Raw genomic sequence first — 18965 nt, forward strand, 5'->3', positions numbered from 1 at the left:
GATTTGACAGAGATGTCATATGACCAGAACCAAAAACTGTACTTTCAAGAGACCCAGCACTCTCTTCTGGCCTGGGTGAGCATCAAGCACATATATGATGTTTGTACATATATACAGGCAAAATACTAATACACATAAAATAAAAATTATTAAATCTTTAGGGGCCAGGGAGATGACTCAGTGGGCAGAGGCGCTTGTTGCCAAGCCTGACAACATGAGTTTAATCTCTGGGCCCGTGTGGTAGAAGGAGAGAACTGACTCCCACGAATTATCCTCTGTCCTCCACACACGCACCTGCACCTTGGCACCACAGTGCCTATACAGATACATAGGTTAAAAATGTAAACTAATATAATAAAATGTTTCTGGGTTTTGTTTTTTGTTTTGTTTTGTTTCTTTGTTTTTCAAGACAGGGTTTCTCTGTGTGACAGCTCTGGATGTCCTGGAACTAACTCTTGTAGACCAGGCTGGCCTTGAACTCACAGAGATCTGCCTGTCTTTTCCTCCCAAGTGCTGGGATTAAAGACATGTGCCACCACTGCCTGGCAATAATAAAAAAAAATTTTAATAGAGGAAAATGCTCTCAAAAAGTCTTTCTGGTTGGCCATGTGTTAGGATGGTTTGCAGAACGTAGACGACTGCAGGGCCCGGCTTGGTGGTGGTGTTGCCTCACATGCTCGGGACCCATTTATTCAATGAGGCCCTTAGTGTCTGTGCTGCTGGGGTTATACGTAGGAAGTGGTCTCCTGTGCCCACGTGTTGTAGAGTATTTCCCACTTTCTCTTCAATCAGGTTCAGTGTGTTTGGACTGATATTGAGGTCTTTAATCCACTTGGACTTGAGTTTTGTGCATGGTGATAGAGTAACTCTTATTTCTTATATTTATTTCTTTGTCTCTGTTTACCCCAGACTGTGAGTATAACAGAAGTTGCTTCCATTCATGGATGGTTGTGTCTCGCATTTTGTGGTTGAGGTCTCTATGGGGCACGTGAGGGCAGATGCTGATGACTCCACGCTTTGCAGTGATAGTGAGGATGTGGTGATGACTTGACAGATAGTCAGCTGTGGCCTTTCCTTTGCTCTGCTGGCACTGAAGCCATGTCTAGAGCATTCTTGTTACTCTCATCAGAAGATAACCCCTGTCATATGCCAGGTGTAGCATGATTCCTAATTGTTCTTATTAATAAAAACCCAGAGTCAGATATCAGTGGGTGAAAACTGAGAGATCAGAGAAGCAGTGCAGCCAGCCACTAGGACGACCCTTTACCTCTGCCTCAGACCAAAAGGTGATCTGTCCTCAGAGTGCACTTCAGCCTGCATCCTCAGACTGTGTCCTCCGGCTGCACTGAGCTCCTGCTTCCTCCTGCTTTATATCACCCCCGACTCCCCCTCCCTAGTGCTGGGACAAAGGCCTGTCGTCCCACGTGTTGGGATCGCCTTTGTGTGAGCTCTGTTTCTCTTTTAGACTGGATCAATTTCAAGTTGCCTAGGGTGGCCTTGAAGTAACAGAGATCTGTCTGCCTCTTTTTTCCGAGTTCCGATTAAAGGTGTGTGCCACCACTGCCTGGCCTCTAGTAGCTCTGCGCTCTGATCTTCAGGCAAGCTATATTTGCTAAACAAAATATCATCACTGCTAGGTCTGCAGATTACAGATATTCCACATCCTCTCGTCTGTTACGGTATCTGGAGCATCCTGGATGTTGCTTCTCCCTTATGCTACAGCTCTCCAGCCTGTACCCTCAGCATGGTTCCCCTGGTTCCTCACTCTGCTCTTCTGTCTTGGCTATGTGTGTGTTTGTGTACTAAAGGCAAATGTTTCCTCATTTAGTGTGGTTTGGGGAAGGAAGCAAGCTAGTGAGCTGTTTAGATCACTCTGACTAGGATAACAAATCTGAAGGTTTTCCTCCAACTGCCCTGTCTTACTCCTCTCCATGGCCTTATTAACCCTCCCGAAGGATTCTCCAACAGTGCCAGCTGTGTACACATCCTCCCTGATCTAATTCTGTTTCCTCCCAGCACTGTAAATGAGGATGTGCCCTCGTGCAGAGACTCTCCCACTCCGACACATGCCACAGCTGCAGACAGTGGGTCTGCAATCAAGGTAAGAAGATTGCTTTTCATTTTCAAGAGACAGTAGTGAGTTTAACCTCTCATGTGACCAGGGACATCTGGCCATTTCTCAGTGGCCTTGGGGCTTGAGGTGGGAGGAGCAGCTGAGCCTTCTCCCTAGGGAAGACCCTGGGGCTGCCCTGCCTGCCTACTACCGAAGAGTAGACGCTTCTCTCCAGTGTCTGTGCTGCTGGGGGCTTTATTTTGAGACAGTCTTGGGTGCTGGCCGTGCTTTCACTTTTTTCGTCTCTAAGACACTGTTCTCTCCAAGTGGACATGTTAGACGCTGTCCAGCACACCTGTGATTTTGCTGAAATTCACTGTATGATTTTCCTAGGAAAACAAGCTGTGTGAGTGGGCTGAGTCCTGTTTTGTTTTGTTGAATCACAACCTTGCTGTGTAGCCCAGGTTGGCCTTGGTGCTCAGTCCTCTGCTTCCCTTTGCCCATGCTAGGATCACAGCAGTGCACCAACATTCCTGGGTAACCTGTTCTGTTCATTGCTGTATTCCTAATGTCTCAAACAGCAGATGACAAGTAATAGGAACTGATTATAAAATGTGGCCAACAGCAGGCGTGTCTCACTGGTTGTATTACAGGACCACCAGCTCACTCCAGTTTCCCCCCTTATATGTCCACACCCTAACCAGTGCAGAACTCACAGAAACCTAGACTTTCTAATTTAACACAAGCAATTTCGCCATTTTTGTTGCATAACGTATATTAGTTGTAGAAATTTACCAGATACTTCACAAAAGGGAAAACTATAAATCACCCTTAATCCTAGTATGCAAAGGTAGTACATAGTTAATATTTATGTATAGTATATTTCAGTTAGGGCTTATTTTAGTCTGGGTTTATATTGCTGTGATAAAACAGTATGATCAAAAGCACCTTGGGGAGGATTTAGCTTACATTTCCACATCATAATCCATCACTGAGGGCAGTTGGGGCAGGAACTGACACAGAAGCCATGGAGGAGTGCTGCTTACTGACTTGCTCCTCACGGCTTTCTTACAGAACCCAGGACCACAAGCCAGGGTTGGCACCACCCACAGTGAGCTGAGCCTTCCAGTTTGGCCATATCTGTTAAGATTTTTTTAATATTAAACCAAAACCAAATACATATATTTATACTTTTTATCAACTTAAAAAATAATTGTTTCATTTATGAAAGATTGTGCCATTATAGCCAATAGCTTCATCTAGAATTGAACAAATAGCACTTTGGTAAACACCAGTTTGTTTAGTAGATGCCCCAAACCATACCAAAAGTATAGCTTCCCTTGAGCTCTCTCTTGCCAACCAGTCCTGCCATTGGAACACTTAACCTTCCTTCATGATCACATTCTTCTACTGCATGGGCATTGGCTCTCTGCCCTTCCATATTGAGCACCGCCACCACTCGAATGTTCTTTCCCTTCTCATCGTCGAAGAATTCAGCTGGGACACCATGACTGTCCTATCCAAAACTGTCAGCCGGCCACAAACCAGTCTCTGGCTTAACTCTTCCAGGTTTTTCTGTGTAAATGGAGTAGCTATGTGAGTATTTACAGAGCACTCTTTTCCTGGTTCTGATTATAGTATAGATTCTCCTCCTCAAAGTGGAATCGTTGGTAGCTCATTTCTAAATGTCCTTTTCTGCTTAGAAGGTCCACACTAGCTGGGCCCAAGTCACTGTTAGAAATTCAGAGACTGGGGCTGGAGAGATGGCTCAGCGGTTAAGAGCACTGCCTGCTCTTCCAAAGGTCCTGAGTTCAATTCCCAGCAACTACATGGTGGCTCACAACCATCTGGAATGAGGTCTGGTGCCCTCTTCTGGCCTGCAGGCATACACACAGACAGAATATTGTATACATAATAAATAAATAAATATTTAAAAATAAAAATATTTAAAAAAAAAAAAAGAAATTCAGAGACTGTGGGAAAGTGCAGTGCAATGCCAGATTGTTCATGGATTCTTGCCATGTCTTCTGCAGGATGCGACAGATGAATTGGATGCCTTACTTCTTTCTCTAACTGAGAATTTGATGGACCACACAGTCACACCTCAGGTAAATATGCCTCAAAACAGCAAGGCAGACTTGTTTTGAAAATGTTCCTGCTAGGTTCCATTTCTTTTCTAGTTTAATAATTTAGTAAAACTTTTCATTTAATAAGAGTTATGGGACTGAGAAAATGGCTCACTGGGTAAAACACTTGCTGCACAATCATGAGAACCTCAATTGGGATCCCCAAAACTCAGATAAAGCTGGACACAGTAGTTCACATGAAACAAGGCAGAAATAGAATTTCCAGAAACTCTCAGACCTGGTAGCCAGGTGTTCACAGCGAAGCACAGGAAACCCTCGGACAGACAGACTGGCACCTAAGACCCGCACGTGTGCAGCGGGTGTGTGCACACCCACACAAGCACAAAGAGCTTGGATTTGCTTCTTTAGCTTTGCCTTGCTGTCCTCAGGTTCTGCTTTGAATTGCATTTCAGCCTGTGGAAAGCACATGTCACCATGAGCCCATTCATAATTCAACGCCTCATTAAATAACATGAAAGAAAACTTGGGGCCTGCACCAGCTTGCAGAGTTAAGACATGGAGCTCTGTGGTCTAGAGCTCTTACTGTTTCTTGCAGAGGACCTGGGTTCTGTTCCTGGCACCCATGGAGTGGCTCACAGCACCAGTTAACTCAGGTTCCCGAGGATCCATTGCCCTTTTCTGATCTCAGCATTCACTGAACACTTGTAATGCCCTCATATGCATATAGGCAAAGCACTTAGACACATAAAATAAAAATTAAAAAAATTCAAGAGTGAAGATAATAATCTGGGCTTGGTGGTTTATGCCTGCAGCCCCAGCATTGAGGAAAGTTGCTGCAAACCCAAAGCCAGCTGATGCACAGAGCAAGTTCCAGGCTAGCCAGGGCTATAGCAAAAGCCTGTCTAAAACATATGTTAAAACTATAAGGACATGTTTATTTATTTTATTTTATTTACAAAAAAAGTAGGGTCACAATTAATGAGTAGTATTGAAAAATCTCAGCCCTGTCTAACCTGGAAGGCAGCGTCCTCAGTACCATTGCCATGAGCAGATAAGGCACAAAGTTCATTTCCTCAGCTGGACTGAAGTGTAAAGACACAGAACTACTTCAGTGCTAGTTACTGTAAGCAAGAGCTGCTTGTGGAGATCAGATGCCTCTCAGGAGTCAGGAGGCACAGATGGCACTTTCTGTTGGTTGTGTAAATCATTAGTGGACAAACTTGAGTGTGTGTGTCAGAATTAGCCAGAAGGTGTACTGAACACATTGTTGGGCCTCATCTCAATTTCAAATTATATATAGGTATATCTTGGAAAGACCCCAAAATGTGCATTTCTAAACATGCTCCCATGTGATATTTGGTGATACAGACTACCAGCTTATATCAATAAATAAGATGTTACCAAAAGAGAAGAAATAATCCCAAATCTGATTTGAACTATAATAAATCTTGAAAGAGACGAGAGATAGCCTCCAAAATTAATGCCAAAAAATAACCTGAAGCCCAGAGAGATATAATTCCTAAGAGCATAATTGACAACACTTACAGTATGTTTGTTCTTTGTCTAGTGGGTAGGTGAGCTACCCAAAACCACAACCGTAGTGTGGCAGAGTGGCCCACACAGAGGCAGGAGGATCTACTACTTCCTCCTAGACTCCAGGCTTCTGCACACATGAATACAAAAAGTCACTGGGACACACACATAAATAAATTAATTAAACAGACCAAAATAGATGCTGACTTAGGTCAGCAGTACTCTCAAGCTTGCCTTGGTTCTTATTTAATGTTTTGTCTAGATTACAGCTCCTGCTCTTGGGCCTTTCCAGGGATCAAGATAGAGTCCATGCAGAGTTTGCCCTGGGTTCACTCCCTGTAGCCTAGACTGACCTAGGAGTAACCCGGGAACTAGAAAGTTCCTGCTTTCACCTCCCTAGTGTTGCCATTACAGGTGTGAGTCTCCACCACGCCTGAATTGTCTGACTTTTACACTTCTGGCATTTGTTTATGGATCGTGTGTTCGTGTACTGTGGGTGCACATGCAGCACCACTGTGAGGTGAGGTCAGAGAACAACTTGCTGGAGTTAATCTTCCCTTAGATCACGTGTGTCCCAGGTGTCCACCGCAGGTGGTCAGGCCCATGCGAGAGTGCCTTTATGCCGTGAGCTATCTCACCCTTGTCTGGCTCTCTAATTTTGTCTAATGAGTTTGTCTCAGAGTTTCAATTGTATGAGTTAAATTGGCTATCACCCCCAGTATTGTGATACTATTTAGGGTTCCTCTTGTGTAAAGAACCTCTGGTAGTGTTTTCCTGCTTTAGCTGGTTCTCTTCCATACTCACTTCAAGTGCTGTAGTTTAGACATCAGTTTGAATTTGTCCACCCCATTGGACATTCTACACAGAGTAGAAATAGCCTCCATGCTTCTAAGCAAAGCCAGTCTAGCAAGGCCCTTGACCTATCTCAAGAAGCCAGAGTCTCCTCCTGTCTTTCCATAATTTACAGATCAGTTTACTGTTTTACTCTCAGATCTTCAGGCAGTCTTTGTTTATTAAAATACAATTTTAATGCCACTTCCTCCTCCCAAAGCCCATGACCTCTGAGGACCAGACCCTCAACTGGCCTTAACAGGTTTGTTTGTTTGTTTGTTTGTTTAAAAAACATAGTGATTAAATTTGGCCACTGCATGGTCTTAAGCACCAGTGTGAAAATATAACCAAAATTAAAATATTGATAATATAAAACAAACAAACAATGGGCTCACTTTGCGTATGAGTGACTGACATGCAAAGTGGAGCAGTCACAGCCGTCCCAGACGTAATCAAACTTAAAGGATTGTCATCCTCTCCCTGCTGCTCTTTGTATACCCTGATCATTCTACTCCCGTCTCCACTTACAAAGTCAGTAAAATCAGATTAAGCCCACAGCAAACATCACCATCCCCTTGGTGAACAGTTGTGCACCTAGATCTCTGGACCTGGGTAAGCATAGGTTAGAACTGTTAGGGTCTTGATAGTGATGCTACTGATCTCAGGACCTTGTGCCTCCAGTGCTGTTGGCGGAAGGCCACTTGTTTGTTTCCCGGCCACTCAGACCTGAAATAACCACTTGGAAACTATATTAATTACAACACTGCTTGGCCTATTAGCTTTGGCTTCTTATTGGCTAGCTCTTACACCTTAAATCAACCCATTTCCATTATTTTATATTTTACCATGAGGCTCATCACCTACAGGCAAGGTTCTGGCTGGCAGCTCCTGTCTTTCTCCTCTGGTAGCTACATGGTGTCTCTCTGATTCTGCCTTCTTTCTGCCAGCATTCAGTTTAGTTTTCCTGCCTAGTTCTATTCTGCCCTATCACAGGCCAAAGCAGCTTCTTTATTCATTAACCAATAAAAGCAACACGTATACAGAAGGACTTCCCACACCACAACGCCGTCTTAATCCTCCACTCATTTACACTTGAGCCATGTTCAGGTGCTCCTGTGCTAACCTAACTCCAGTACCTGGAAGTCAGCAAGAGTGGAGACCATATATCCTTCTGATGCCCCAGTGTCTGCTGGCAGCTGCTATTCTGTATGTATGTGTGTGTACGTACACTCACACACAAATAAATAAATATAATTTAAAAGATTTTTAAGAATAATAAATGAGCCAGGTAGTAGTGGTGCACGCCTTTAATCCCAGCACTCAGGAGGCAGAGGCAGGCAGATCTCTGAGTTCAGTGATAGCCTGGTCTACAGAGCCCGTTCCAGGACAACTAAGACTACACAAAGAAACCCTGTCTTTAAAAAAAAATGTAATAAATGAATTAACAATAGCAATAGTGTTCTTAACTTATAATCTTCCCTGTTATGGAGATTCTCAAAGTCCTAAGCCGGGGCCTAAAAGTTATGTCAGCTCAGGAGTCTCCATGGAAACTGCATCCCCTGTGGAGCATTTCACAGTAGAAAATATTGTGAGTGTAATTCTGAAATAAGTCAGTCTTCCCTAAAAGTAAGTGGCTATGAAATTTGTTTTAGGTGTCTTCGTCATCCATGATCACACCCCGGTGGATTATTCCAGTAAGTCCATACTATTCAATTCTTTTGGTTGCAGTCTCAGAAGCTTAAAGGAATCTCACATTCTTGTTTTTCCTACAAATATTGGGGTCATTATCAAAGCTCTGTTAATTTAATAGCTTCAGATTTGTGGCTCAACTTTTCTGTAAATGCTAAATGATTCAGACAGATAAATAAAAATCTGAGGTGAAAGGGGCTGGAGAGATGACTCAGTGGTTAAGAGTACTTACTTTTTTTGCAGAGGGCCTAGGTTTGGTTCTCAGCACCCACATGGCAGCTAGCTCATAACTATCTGTAACTCCAGTTCCAGGGGATCTGACTCCACAGACACCAGGCACATGTGTGGTACACAGACATGCATGCAAGTAAAGCATTCGTACACATATTAAAATAAATAAGCAGCTTGGGGGCTGGCAAGATGACTCAGTGGGTAAACAGCCAGGAGCATCAGGCCCTCCTCTTTGCTCCCTGGTCAGCGGTCAGCGAGGCTGATGGGAGATGCTGGGGAGTGAGTGCTGTTGCCTCAGTGCTGACGCGAGCGTCTCCTACTACAGAGTGCTGCCGTCTCCAACAGGCTCACAGGGTGTGGACCGTCTGTGGCCGGGACCGAAGGGTGTGGTCCTAAAGAAGGATTCTCACTCATCTCCCCCCCAGCACCGTTCTTGGTAGATGCTGTGACCAGGTAAGGAAATTACTATTCATCTGCAGCTTTTTCTGATAGGAGAGAAATGATAAGAAATGTTGATTATATTTAAAATAACAATGTTAGTTTTTGTAAGGTCCTAATTGAATTTGATTGAAAGTGTATAGGTCTTTGAATATTGTTTAACATAGTATTTTTTCTTGCATGTTGATAATTTTCAAAAAAAAAATTGCTGGGATTTCTTTGTGAAGAAAATGTTAGTAGACTTGAGATCTCTGTTTTAAAAACCAGGTTGTTCTTTATCCTTTCTTCTTTACTCTTACGACTGTGGCCTGCTCTCATTACTACATATGACACAGGGCAGTATGAAGTAGGGGTAGGGTGTCCCCAAGGTGAGAACCCTCATAGCTTTTACTAGATAGGCATGTGAACATGGGTCCCGGAGGCTATCTGAACGTCCCCTCTCTGCAGAGGATAAGCTAAGCCAAGGTCAGACAAAAGCAAAATGTGCTGCTCTTGTGCTCAGCACAGCACTGTTCTTACTATCCATGATAAGCTTGGCCGGTGAAGAAAGGGTTAAATATAGTTTAGCCCGTAGTCAGGGAGCCAGGAGCCTTCACTATGTCTGTCCCTTCCATGCAGCTCGGCTCCTCTGGCTGAAGACCCAGTCTTGAAGCAGAAGTGCTTGCTGACCACTGAGCTCTGAGGGCTGCTGCTCCCACTGGATCTGGAATGCCCCACACTATCCTGTCAGCCCTGGATCCAGCCCAGTGAGTCCTTTACTTGGAGAAAACCTTCTACCTGGATTTGACTTCAACTCCATGAAGAAAGCTACATTTTCCGTCCGACTGGAAGTCTACCCCACATAACTGAAGATAACCTCCTCTTCTTCCAATCAATTCCCCATCATCTAAATTCATTAGTTCCCGGCAAACTCTTGGCTCCACCTAGCGGTCCCTACTGTTTATGGCAGCCTGTGGCAAGGCTTGCTGCCCAGAGCCTTTTCACTGCCGTTCCAGTGATGTCAGGGTGAGCACACCTGACCCGAAAGCCTGCTGGAGAAACGAGTGGCGTTTCCCTGCACTGTCCCTGAAGTGGGAACTTAGGAAGAGATGGAAACACTGTAGGTGGATCCCAGACCAGCTCTCACAGTCGCAGGACTCTAGGGACGCTGAGAGATGGAGGCTTTATGTCAGCCACACTCTGCGGCCTGAGCAGTAACCATCTTACTGCTCTTAGGAACTACGGAGTGATTGTCTCCAGCCTTGTGCTCCCCAGACCCCTTTCCTAGAGGAAGGATCCACATCACTCCCGTCTGTAGCTTTGGTGTTTGGTCAGAGACCTGAGTACTCCACCTGCGGCCTGTGCTGTCCATGCAACCCTAATTGGCTTACAGCTGTGAAGGTCAGCACAGCAGCGCTCCAAACCAGGACCTGTTTAGACACAGCCTCCGGTTCCTTTCCGCGTAAGCTGAGTGAAAAGAAAAGGGAAACACCGGGCAGAGATGGAGAATGGTGGCGAGAGGGACCGGGTTCTTGAAGACTCCACTAGGAAGCTGTGCACAGTGTAGTGAATGAAGGCAGCCCACATTAGGGTTTTGTATCCGCTTTAAAGTTCTCTAGAATCCCATATTCTCTGTACCCAAAGAAGTTCTGGTGTTGAAGTGGTACGTGCTCACCGTGGAAAAGTGTATGGGTATGGACCTGAGCCAGCACAGGGAATGACACTACAGTAGCTCATGTGTGGGCTGGAAGATGAGGACCTCAGCTGCCGTGGGGACTGGGGAAGCCACTGGTGTTGCCCTCTCACCAAGCACCGATGTTATCTGGTTTCTGCCTGTCATGTGATGTGTGTATGGTTGAGCACTCATTCTTCTCAGCTAAGAGAACATCCAGCTCTGTGGTTCAGATGCTGTGATCTGGACTACCCTGGCTTCCCCATTGTGTATTATGTGTTCAGGCAGATGCTAGTGTCTAACTGGGAAGCTTGGGGATTCGGCCTTACACTTTCAAGAGGAGCTGGACAGTTAGAAAGCACCTTTCCGAAAGGAGACAGAACTGCCCTTCTTGCTGGCTGGCTCCCCTTAGCCAGTAGGCGGCTCGTGCATTTCCCTGGCAGTGTTTTGCCAGTCCACAATATTAAGACATTCCTCACAGTGTGGGACCTAGAACCCGGGGCTTGCTCCAGGACACTGGGCTGGGTCCTGAGCGGCCTACATAGTCTGCTGTGCTGCTAACCACACAATGGCTAAGGCATGATGGCTTAGAAGTCCTACGTGTCTCATCCTGTGTAGGATTGAGCACTGTCCTTTCAAGACAGAGTAGCTGATAGTACCCCATAACATCTGTGTCTCCAGGTACCTGAATTCTTCAGAGTATTACTAGGGACTTTGTTAGGGATCACTTGGATCTCCAGTGAAAAGAAATCCTCTGTCCTAGTGTCGAGTCTTAAGTTAGAACTAACGCTTGAGTGATGCATTTGCCCTGACAGATCAGACACACGTCAGACTTGTCAGAGGGTGTTCTGCCCCTCTGAAAGTGCAGCGGTCTATCACGACAGACCCGGGGGCACCTGGAAGTGGTAGGTGGGAGTATGTGAAGCTGTCAAGAATGGGTAGAGTGAGGCGGAGGTGACAGCTGGGTAGGAAGGGGCATCTGCCAGTGCTGTGTCTTTATGTCACACTGGAGCTAGTGCCCAGAAGCTGCCCTTCTGTTCCCAGGGAGCAGCCAGACAAAGTGCCTGGGGTCAGTAAGATGTGAAGTTACAGTTAGCAGTCCTAGACTCCACCTCAGCGCTGGAAAGGAGTCTGTCTGTCCGTGTGAATATGTAAATGATCTGGAGACCAGCAGCCCTCTCTACACGGGCGGCACTCCCGGCTGTCTCTCCTGATCCTCAGGAGGCTGCTGGATAGAGCCAGGAGCAGACTCCTTAGCGTCTTACATTGCTTTGAGAAAAATTCTTGTGGAAACATTCTTTCCGTGTCCTGCTGACGGACGGTGGGCACTTCCTTTGCACAGGCTCAGGCGCCCTGGGTGTGTCTGCGGATGAGACCTCTGAGCTGTTTCTAGGATCTACTGCTTGCTCTTCCTCCATTTCTGGCTAAAACTTGGACCTCTCTTCTCTTAACTGAGTCCCAGGAAGTCTTGCTGTCGTTTGCAAGATTGTGTAGTCGCTCAACTGGTGAAAAACTTGGAGTTTTTTGTTTGTTTTATGCTTTGGGTGTTTTTTGTTTTATGGGTTTTGTGTGTGTGTGTGTGTGTGTGTGTGTGTGTGTGTGTGTGTGTGTGTGTGTTGACAGGGTTTCTCTGTGTAGCTCTGGCTGTCTGAACCCCCTCCATAGACCAGGCTAGTCTGAAACTCAGAGATCTGCCTGCCTCAGCCTCCCAAATGCTGGGCTTAAGGGGATGCTCCACCACCTCCCAGCAACTTGGCTGTTTTCTAAGTAAGGGTTTTAAGGAACAAAATCCTTGTCTTCTCATTTAGCAAGTATCATTTCCTCATTTGTTGTTTTACTTTGTTCTGCTGTTTTGAGACAGAGTCTCAGTGTGTAGCCCAGGGTGGTCTTGAACTCACAGGAGTTCTCCTGTCTCACTTTCCAAGTACAGGAATTTCAGTCATGAACCGCCAGACCTAGTGTATGTTGTACTGACAAGGTTTTGGTTGGTTGGGTTTGGGTTTTGAGTTGCTAGGGACCAGAACCAGGACCTTGGACTGATAGTGGCAGCACCTGCCTATAACCCCAGCACTCAGCAGGCAGAGGCGGGTGGATCTCTGCGAGCTGCAGGCAGAGGCGGGTGGATCTCTGCGAGCTGCAGGCAGAGGCGGGTGGATCTCTGTGAGCTGCATGCAGGCAGACCAATGCCTGAGGCCCTTGTCTCACTCTGCCCTGAGCCGTCTCCAGATCCAGAGCTGGAGACCACAAACAGTTCACCACTGTGCTGCTGCTGCTGCCCAGCACCGCCAAGGCCAGTGCCCGGGAGCATAGCTGTGCCCACTAAAGCTTGTTTATAACCAAGCTCCAAGCCAGTGCTTCTCAACCTGTGGGTCACCACCCCTTTGGGGGCCACATATCCGATATCCTACATATAAGATACTGACATTGTGATTCATAACAGTAGCAAACTTACAGTTATGAAGTAGCAACTAAATAATTTTGTAGCTGGGGTCACTGTAACAGGAAGGGTCACAGCATTAGGAAGGTTGGGAACCGCCGCAAGTGCTGCTCCCCGGCTCTGAGAGCAGTGGAGTTGCTGCTTGTTCATGAAGCTGCAGGGTGAGACCAGGTCTCAGCCGCGAGAGTCTCGGTGGGATCCTGTTAATCCATCTCTTGGCCATGGAGTTGACTGAACTCAGATACACCTGTGTAATAAAGAATGCATGTTTATAGATCATTTGTACTTTTTACTGAAAAAAAAAATACCTGAGTTTGTGGGCAGTCAGGATGGACTTTCTGGAAACATCCTTGTGCTGCCAGGATGGGGGAGCTCGGTTTGCGCTAGGGGAACTTGTCCTGAGCTGAGTTCTGCTGTGGTTCAGAGTTCTTGCTGGAGACTTGCTGGTAGGGCTGCAGTCCTTCCTCTCATTGCATTGTGGGGGGTGATACCCGCTAATTCTCAGGATTTCTTATCAGAGGAGTGTGTGTGAGAGAGTCTGTGTGAGTGTGTGTGTGTCTGTGTATGTATGTGAGTGTGTGAGGGAGTCTGTGTTGTGAGTCTGTATGTATGTGAGTGTGTGTGTTTGAGAGAGTCTGTGTTTTGTGTGTGTGTGTGAGTCTATGTATGTGAGTGTGTGTGTGAGAGTCTGTGTGTGAGAGTGTATGAGTGTGTATGTGAGTGTGTCTTTTCATGGAGCCCTTTGCTCTCCTGGTTTTCACATCTGGATACAGTAGATGGTTATGAGAACTCTCACCAACTATTTTGTGTTTACTTTTCTACATGGTAAACTCTGCAGTAGCTTTGAAACTGTAATTTATTTTTGTATGAGGTACACTATATTCAGAATCCCCATTGTATATGGCTTGTGTTAGAAGCACTACCCTGAACTGTGAATAGTCTGTACACTGAACACGATCTGTAGACATGACCCATTCAAATAAAACAATGAGAACATTCATGCTTTATGAGCTGATTTTTGAGCATGCATGGCCCTGGCTGGATCGTTGAGTCAGAGCCACTGTTAATAGTAACCAGATGGAGTGAATCGGAGCACTGGTACTGTGTTGGGGATTTGTGTCAGTGTGGGTGTGGGAGGTTGGGAGTGGAGATGTTGCTAAAGCCCAGACTCCCGCTGGTGGCTGGGAGGTGGCTCCGTGGGCAGTGCCTCCCAAGCATGGGCAGAGCCCACAAAACCAGCCATGGGCACACATCTGTGATCCCAGCATCATGCAGTATCTCCTGAGGCTCGCAGCCCCACCCACCTGGCATGCCCAGCGATAGGTGAGAGACCCTGTCTCAAGGTGGGTAGCCAGGATCTACATGTGAGGTTGTCCTGACCTGCACATGTGTGCTCCTGCACTCCTACACATGAGTACAGACAGACAACGCACAAAGCTTTCTTAAAAAGGTATTGGTCATAATGGTACATCCCTGTAACCCCAGCCTTGGGAGGCTGGACGGTCAGTGTTCAAGGCCATCACAAACTATAGCAATACCGTCTCTAAATAAAAATAATAAAGCCCTCATTGCTTCTACCTAGTCCACCCTGGAAGGCCACAGTGTCACTCCAGGGACTTTGTAACATCTTGGGACTTGAATCTCCACTGCTTACTGCCCACAGGCATAGGGTCAATCATCCCGACAGAGTCCAGTACTGTCGTCTGAAAGGCCACATGCGTGCCGCAGCCTCCTGCTGACAGTAGGCCTCATCCTGCCGTCCCCAGCCCTCCTAGGTGCGGTGTTCTGTGAACAGCGTGGCTGTCCAGGTCATTTGGCAGGCTTCTGCTGGGCCAAGACACCACACCACAAAGGTAGCAAGGCTTCTGGGAAAGTGGGGACATTTTCCAGCTCCCTCACTCCTTTGCCTAGAGAAAGGACCTTTTCTAGGCCCTTCAGTTGTGCCTAGAAGGCAGAACATGGGCTCACCCACCTGTGCTGGACACTAAAGAAAACGCCAGACATAAGCGACAAAAGCCATCCTGACCCAAACAGGACAAGCCACGGGAAAAGTGAATTGTCTTCCACATCCACAGGAGGCTAGGTCATGGGCAGAACAAAGGGGGTGTTGGTGTGGACAGGTACCCAACAGCTGCTCTGCCCAGGCTGCGCTTCCCTGAAAAAGGGGGCAGATGCTGAGCTATGAAACACCCAGATAAACCCAGGCAGAGCAGATCCTGAGTCAGTTATGGTCAGGGGCCCTGATGGGTCCTGACTTCCTAGCTCAGTGTGGTCCATTCAGCGAGTATTCACCTCCCTAAACTGAGGTTCCACAACTCAGTGCTGAGGTTAAGCAGAGAGGGGGAGGAGGGCATCTCACCCAGGGAGGACATATGTCCTAGGCCAGGTTGACAGCTGTCTGACTCATGCTCCCAGGATAGCAAGATGTTAGGGAGAAACACTGTGAGGACCAGCTGCCCTGGCTCCTCAAGGCTGGGCATCAAATGAGTGCTTACCACAAAGCCCAGGATCCCACCCCCAGCACCACGTAAACCCGGGCATGGTGGTCAGTGCCTTCAGTCCAGCACATGGGAGGTGCGGCAGAAAGATCAGGAGTTCAGGTCATCCTTTACTACATAAGGACAGCCTGGGCTACAGGAGAGCCCCCCGCCACACACACACACAAAAGAAAACAGATGACCTGGCCTGGACCCTCACTGTACAGAGAGGAACCAGCTTGTCCCAAGCTTCCGGCTCAGCTCATGACACTCCAGGGCATCGACTCTGCTTGTTGCCCCAAAGCAGAGCTGCATGCAGCAGAATCGAAGCCCCACAGGAGCTTATCTGTGAGAGCAGTCCCTTCCCAGAGCAAGGGACGCATCCACACACAGACCTGGGGGCTCCACGCTTCCTCTCCCTGGAGTGCAGCCTGCACGTCCACACACAGACCTGGAGGCTCCACGCTTCCTCTCCCTGGAGTGCAGCCTGCACCCCCACCATTCCTGTCATCTGCTCCCAAACCCCCGTGTACTGGTTTGTAGGAGCCCTGGGTAGTCAGGCCTGGGTAGCCTACAGCTTCCTGGAAAAGGCCGCCCTCTCCTTGGAACTCTTCCTTGAGTTGAGCCTGGCTATTTTGTTCTGTTTGTTTTGGACATGGGGGTCTCGTGGTCAGTACCAGCCAGGAACTCGCCGTGCAGCTTGTGAGCTGCTCGCTGTGATGATCTTCAATTCCTGATTGTTGTCTCCATCCCTCAGATGCTGGGGATCTAACCGTCATGCATCCTAGGCAAGCAGTCTGCCAAGTGAGCTGCATCCCCAGCTGCCCCTGGCTGAGATTTGTTGCAGGTTACAGACCTACAGAGCTGGACACTCAGGAATCTGCACTGATCTCAGGTTGGCAGCTGATTGCTGGGCTGAACTGTGTGTCAGGCAGGCTCGAGGAGCAGCTGACAGAGGGGTCTGTTCAGGGAATCCGGTATAAAAGAACTGGCCTCCACTGGTAGGAAGCGCTGAGAGGCTGAAGAAAAGCAGATAGATCCAGGATAGCAGGGTGTGATTTTAACTGGACTCGCGGAAGCCTGGTCCAGAGCAGCAGCTGGGCCTGTGGATCTTTTAGGGGGATCCTCAAGTCAGTGGGTGGAGCTGGAATGTACCTCATTTTTCTCAAGCTGCTATCAAGGGTGCCAGGCACATTCCTGATGCCCACGGACTAGAGTCTGATTATGAAGTTCCACACCACTTTATAGGTTTGCCTCAGTAGTATGCTGGGTGACTTCGGGGGAAGGGGACCACCAGGATTACTAGAAGCCAGAGTGACAACTCAGCGTGGCTGCAGGTCACGTTTGGATCCCCACGTCATCTTCGGAGTAAAAGTTCATGGCCTAGGATATGAAGTCCTGTGACACTGGCAAGCTGCCCATGTAGAGCAGTACAGAATTTCAGAACACAAATGGACCTTGTAACCTTGTTCACCAAACTTCTGCCTGGGCCTTGTAAAATGGGAGTGCTTTAAATGCTACCTTGTTGTAGGAGGTCGCTTGCTCATCTCCCAGCTGCCCAGACGCCCGAAATAATCACACAGAAACCATTATTTGAATCATTGCTAGCTAGCTCTTCTAGAATTAACCCATTTCCAGTATTTTATATTTTACCACGAGGCTCATGGCCTACCAGCAAGGTTACAGCACATCTATCTCTGGTGATGGCTCCATGGCTTCTCTTGGCTCCACCGTCTTCCTCCCAGCATTCAGTTTGGTTTTCTCCACCTAGTTCTATTCTGCCCTATCAACAGGCCAAGCCAGTTTCTTTATTAACCAGCGGTATTCACAGCATACAGAGGGGCATCCCACATCACTACCTTGTACTGTGGTGAGGATTAAGAAAGCACAGGCTGCAGAAAGGGCCGCACACAAAGCGGGGAGGTGGCTCAGAGGGAAAAGCGCTTGCTGCCCAAATCACCAGCAACCACTCGGCTGGGTATAGTGGTGTAGGCATGTCAGCCCAACACTGGGAAGGAATAAATAAGGAGACCCCTAAGGCTTGCTGCCCCGCCAGTCTAGCTGAGTGGCAAACTGTGGATCAGGGACAAACCCTCTGTCAACAAGTAAGGAATGAGGACTCTGACCTCCACACACACAGCAAGCGGATACACATGACAGTGCACTGTGGCGGCTTGAATGATGTGGCTCTATAGTCTCAAGCATTTAGTAAATACTTGGTCCCCGCTGTAGGCACTGTTTAGGAGATGTGGCCTCATTGGAACAGGCACGTGACTAGGGGCAGGTTTTGAGGATTTAAAGACTTGGTCGTTTTGAGTTTCTCCACTTGCTGATTGGGATTTGAGATGTGAACCTTCAGCTGTTCCTGTCACCGTGCTGCCGGATTCCTGCTACGTGGAATCTTAACCCTCTGGGACTGTAGGCCAAATACCCCCTTCCTTCTGGAAGTGCTGGGATTAAAGGGGCGCCACCACTGCCCGGCGTTAGTTACATTCTTTATAGGAGGTGGAGGCCTGTCCCATGGTATTCGTACGTCAGCTCTCTCCATCCATCACGTGTATCCCAGAGCTCAAACTCAGGTGGGGCATGGTGGCCAGTTCCTTTGCCTGCTGGGCCATCTCAGCCCTGAATGCTGATGGTGATGGTGGTGTGTTCCGAGCCTGCCCTCGTCGCCCCACTGCGTTCCCACCCACCGGGTGACTCCCACAGTACTGAGTGGACCCAGCCACTGTTTCTGGGGCCTGACCTCACCTGCAGAGAGCTGCCTGAGTCACCGCACCTGCATTTCTGACTCTCCCCTCGGGGTTTGCTGAGCGCCTCAGTCAGGAGTGTTCTCGGCAGTCCTTCCTTCATCCATACCGCCTTTTCTTCCTGTTGAAACGGAAGTGGAGCTCCGACCGGCCCGTCCCACAATCCTCCTCTCCTGGATTTCTCTCAGTACTGCTTCACTTTGGCACCGAAAGCATCCCGCCTATTTCTGATGTGATATGAGCAGGCCAAGCTCTCCCTGTCACACCTCCTAGCTTCCCCTCAGACACAGCTCCTGAGGGAATTGCTCTCTGTGTCCTGACCCCAGGAGCCCCGCCCAGCCTTGCCTGGCCTCGTGGTGGCGTTTGCTGTTCTCAGCAATGCTTGGGCTTGTCCCATTTCTGCCTGAGAGCGACACTCGTCCCTGTTGTTGGGCAGGACAAACCACAAAGGTATGCCTGTGTTCGGAGAGGTGGGGCGAGGGGAGAGCACCAGCTGACTGCACGGGGTACCTCATGGGCCTCGCCGCATTCACCTGCCCGCCTGACGCTGTGTGGCTTTCTTTGTTAGCGCTGTCCTCCAAATCCCCAAGCTTAGCAGGCAGCTCGCATGACTCCAAAGCCTCTCTCTACCTCTGGGTGTTCAGTCTGCATTACCCCCCACCCCTCCTCTGGTGCCCCATTTGGGTTTTACGTGAACAGCTCAGTGTGAAGAGGAGCAGTTTTTGTGTTGAAGGCAGTCAGCCAGACAAGGGCCCATGTTCCCTGAACCGCCTTAGTCCCCCTTGTGC

General features: G+C 48.0%; 1 protein-coding gene across 7 annotated transcripts in view; it reads left to right on the forward strand.

The window, feature by feature from the left end:
* The window catches only part of Epb41l5 (erythrocyte membrane protein band 4.1 like 5), a 110869-nt gene extending 96916 nt beyond the window's left edge, over positions 1–13953 (forward strand). For all 7 annotated transcript variants that reach the window (XM_050124454.1, XM_050124452.1, XM_050124450.1 and 4 more), the window contains 5 exons: positions 2017–2101; positions 4087–4161; positions 8157–8198; positions 8750–8877; positions 9481–13953. In XM_050124454.1, the coding sequence (XP_049980411.1) occupies positions 2017–2101; positions 4087–4161; positions 8157–8198; positions 8750–8877; positions 9481–9544 (394 nt within the window). In that variant the 3' untranslated portion in view covers positions 9545–13953. The remainder of the gene's footprint in view (positions 1–2016; positions 2102–4086; positions 4162–8156; positions 8199–8749; positions 8878–9480) is intronic.
* The last annotated feature ends 5012 nt before the right edge of the window (positions 13954–18965 follow it).

This window comes from Alexandromys fortis, unplaced genomic scaffold (assembly GCF_014885135.2).
Source record: "Alexandromys fortis isolate MF-2015 unplaced genomic scaffold, M_Fortis_MF-2015_v1.1 scaffold_232, whole genome shotgun sequence".
NCBI lineage: Eukaryota > Metazoa > Chordata > Mammalia > Rodentia > Cricetidae > Alexandromys > Alexandromys fortis.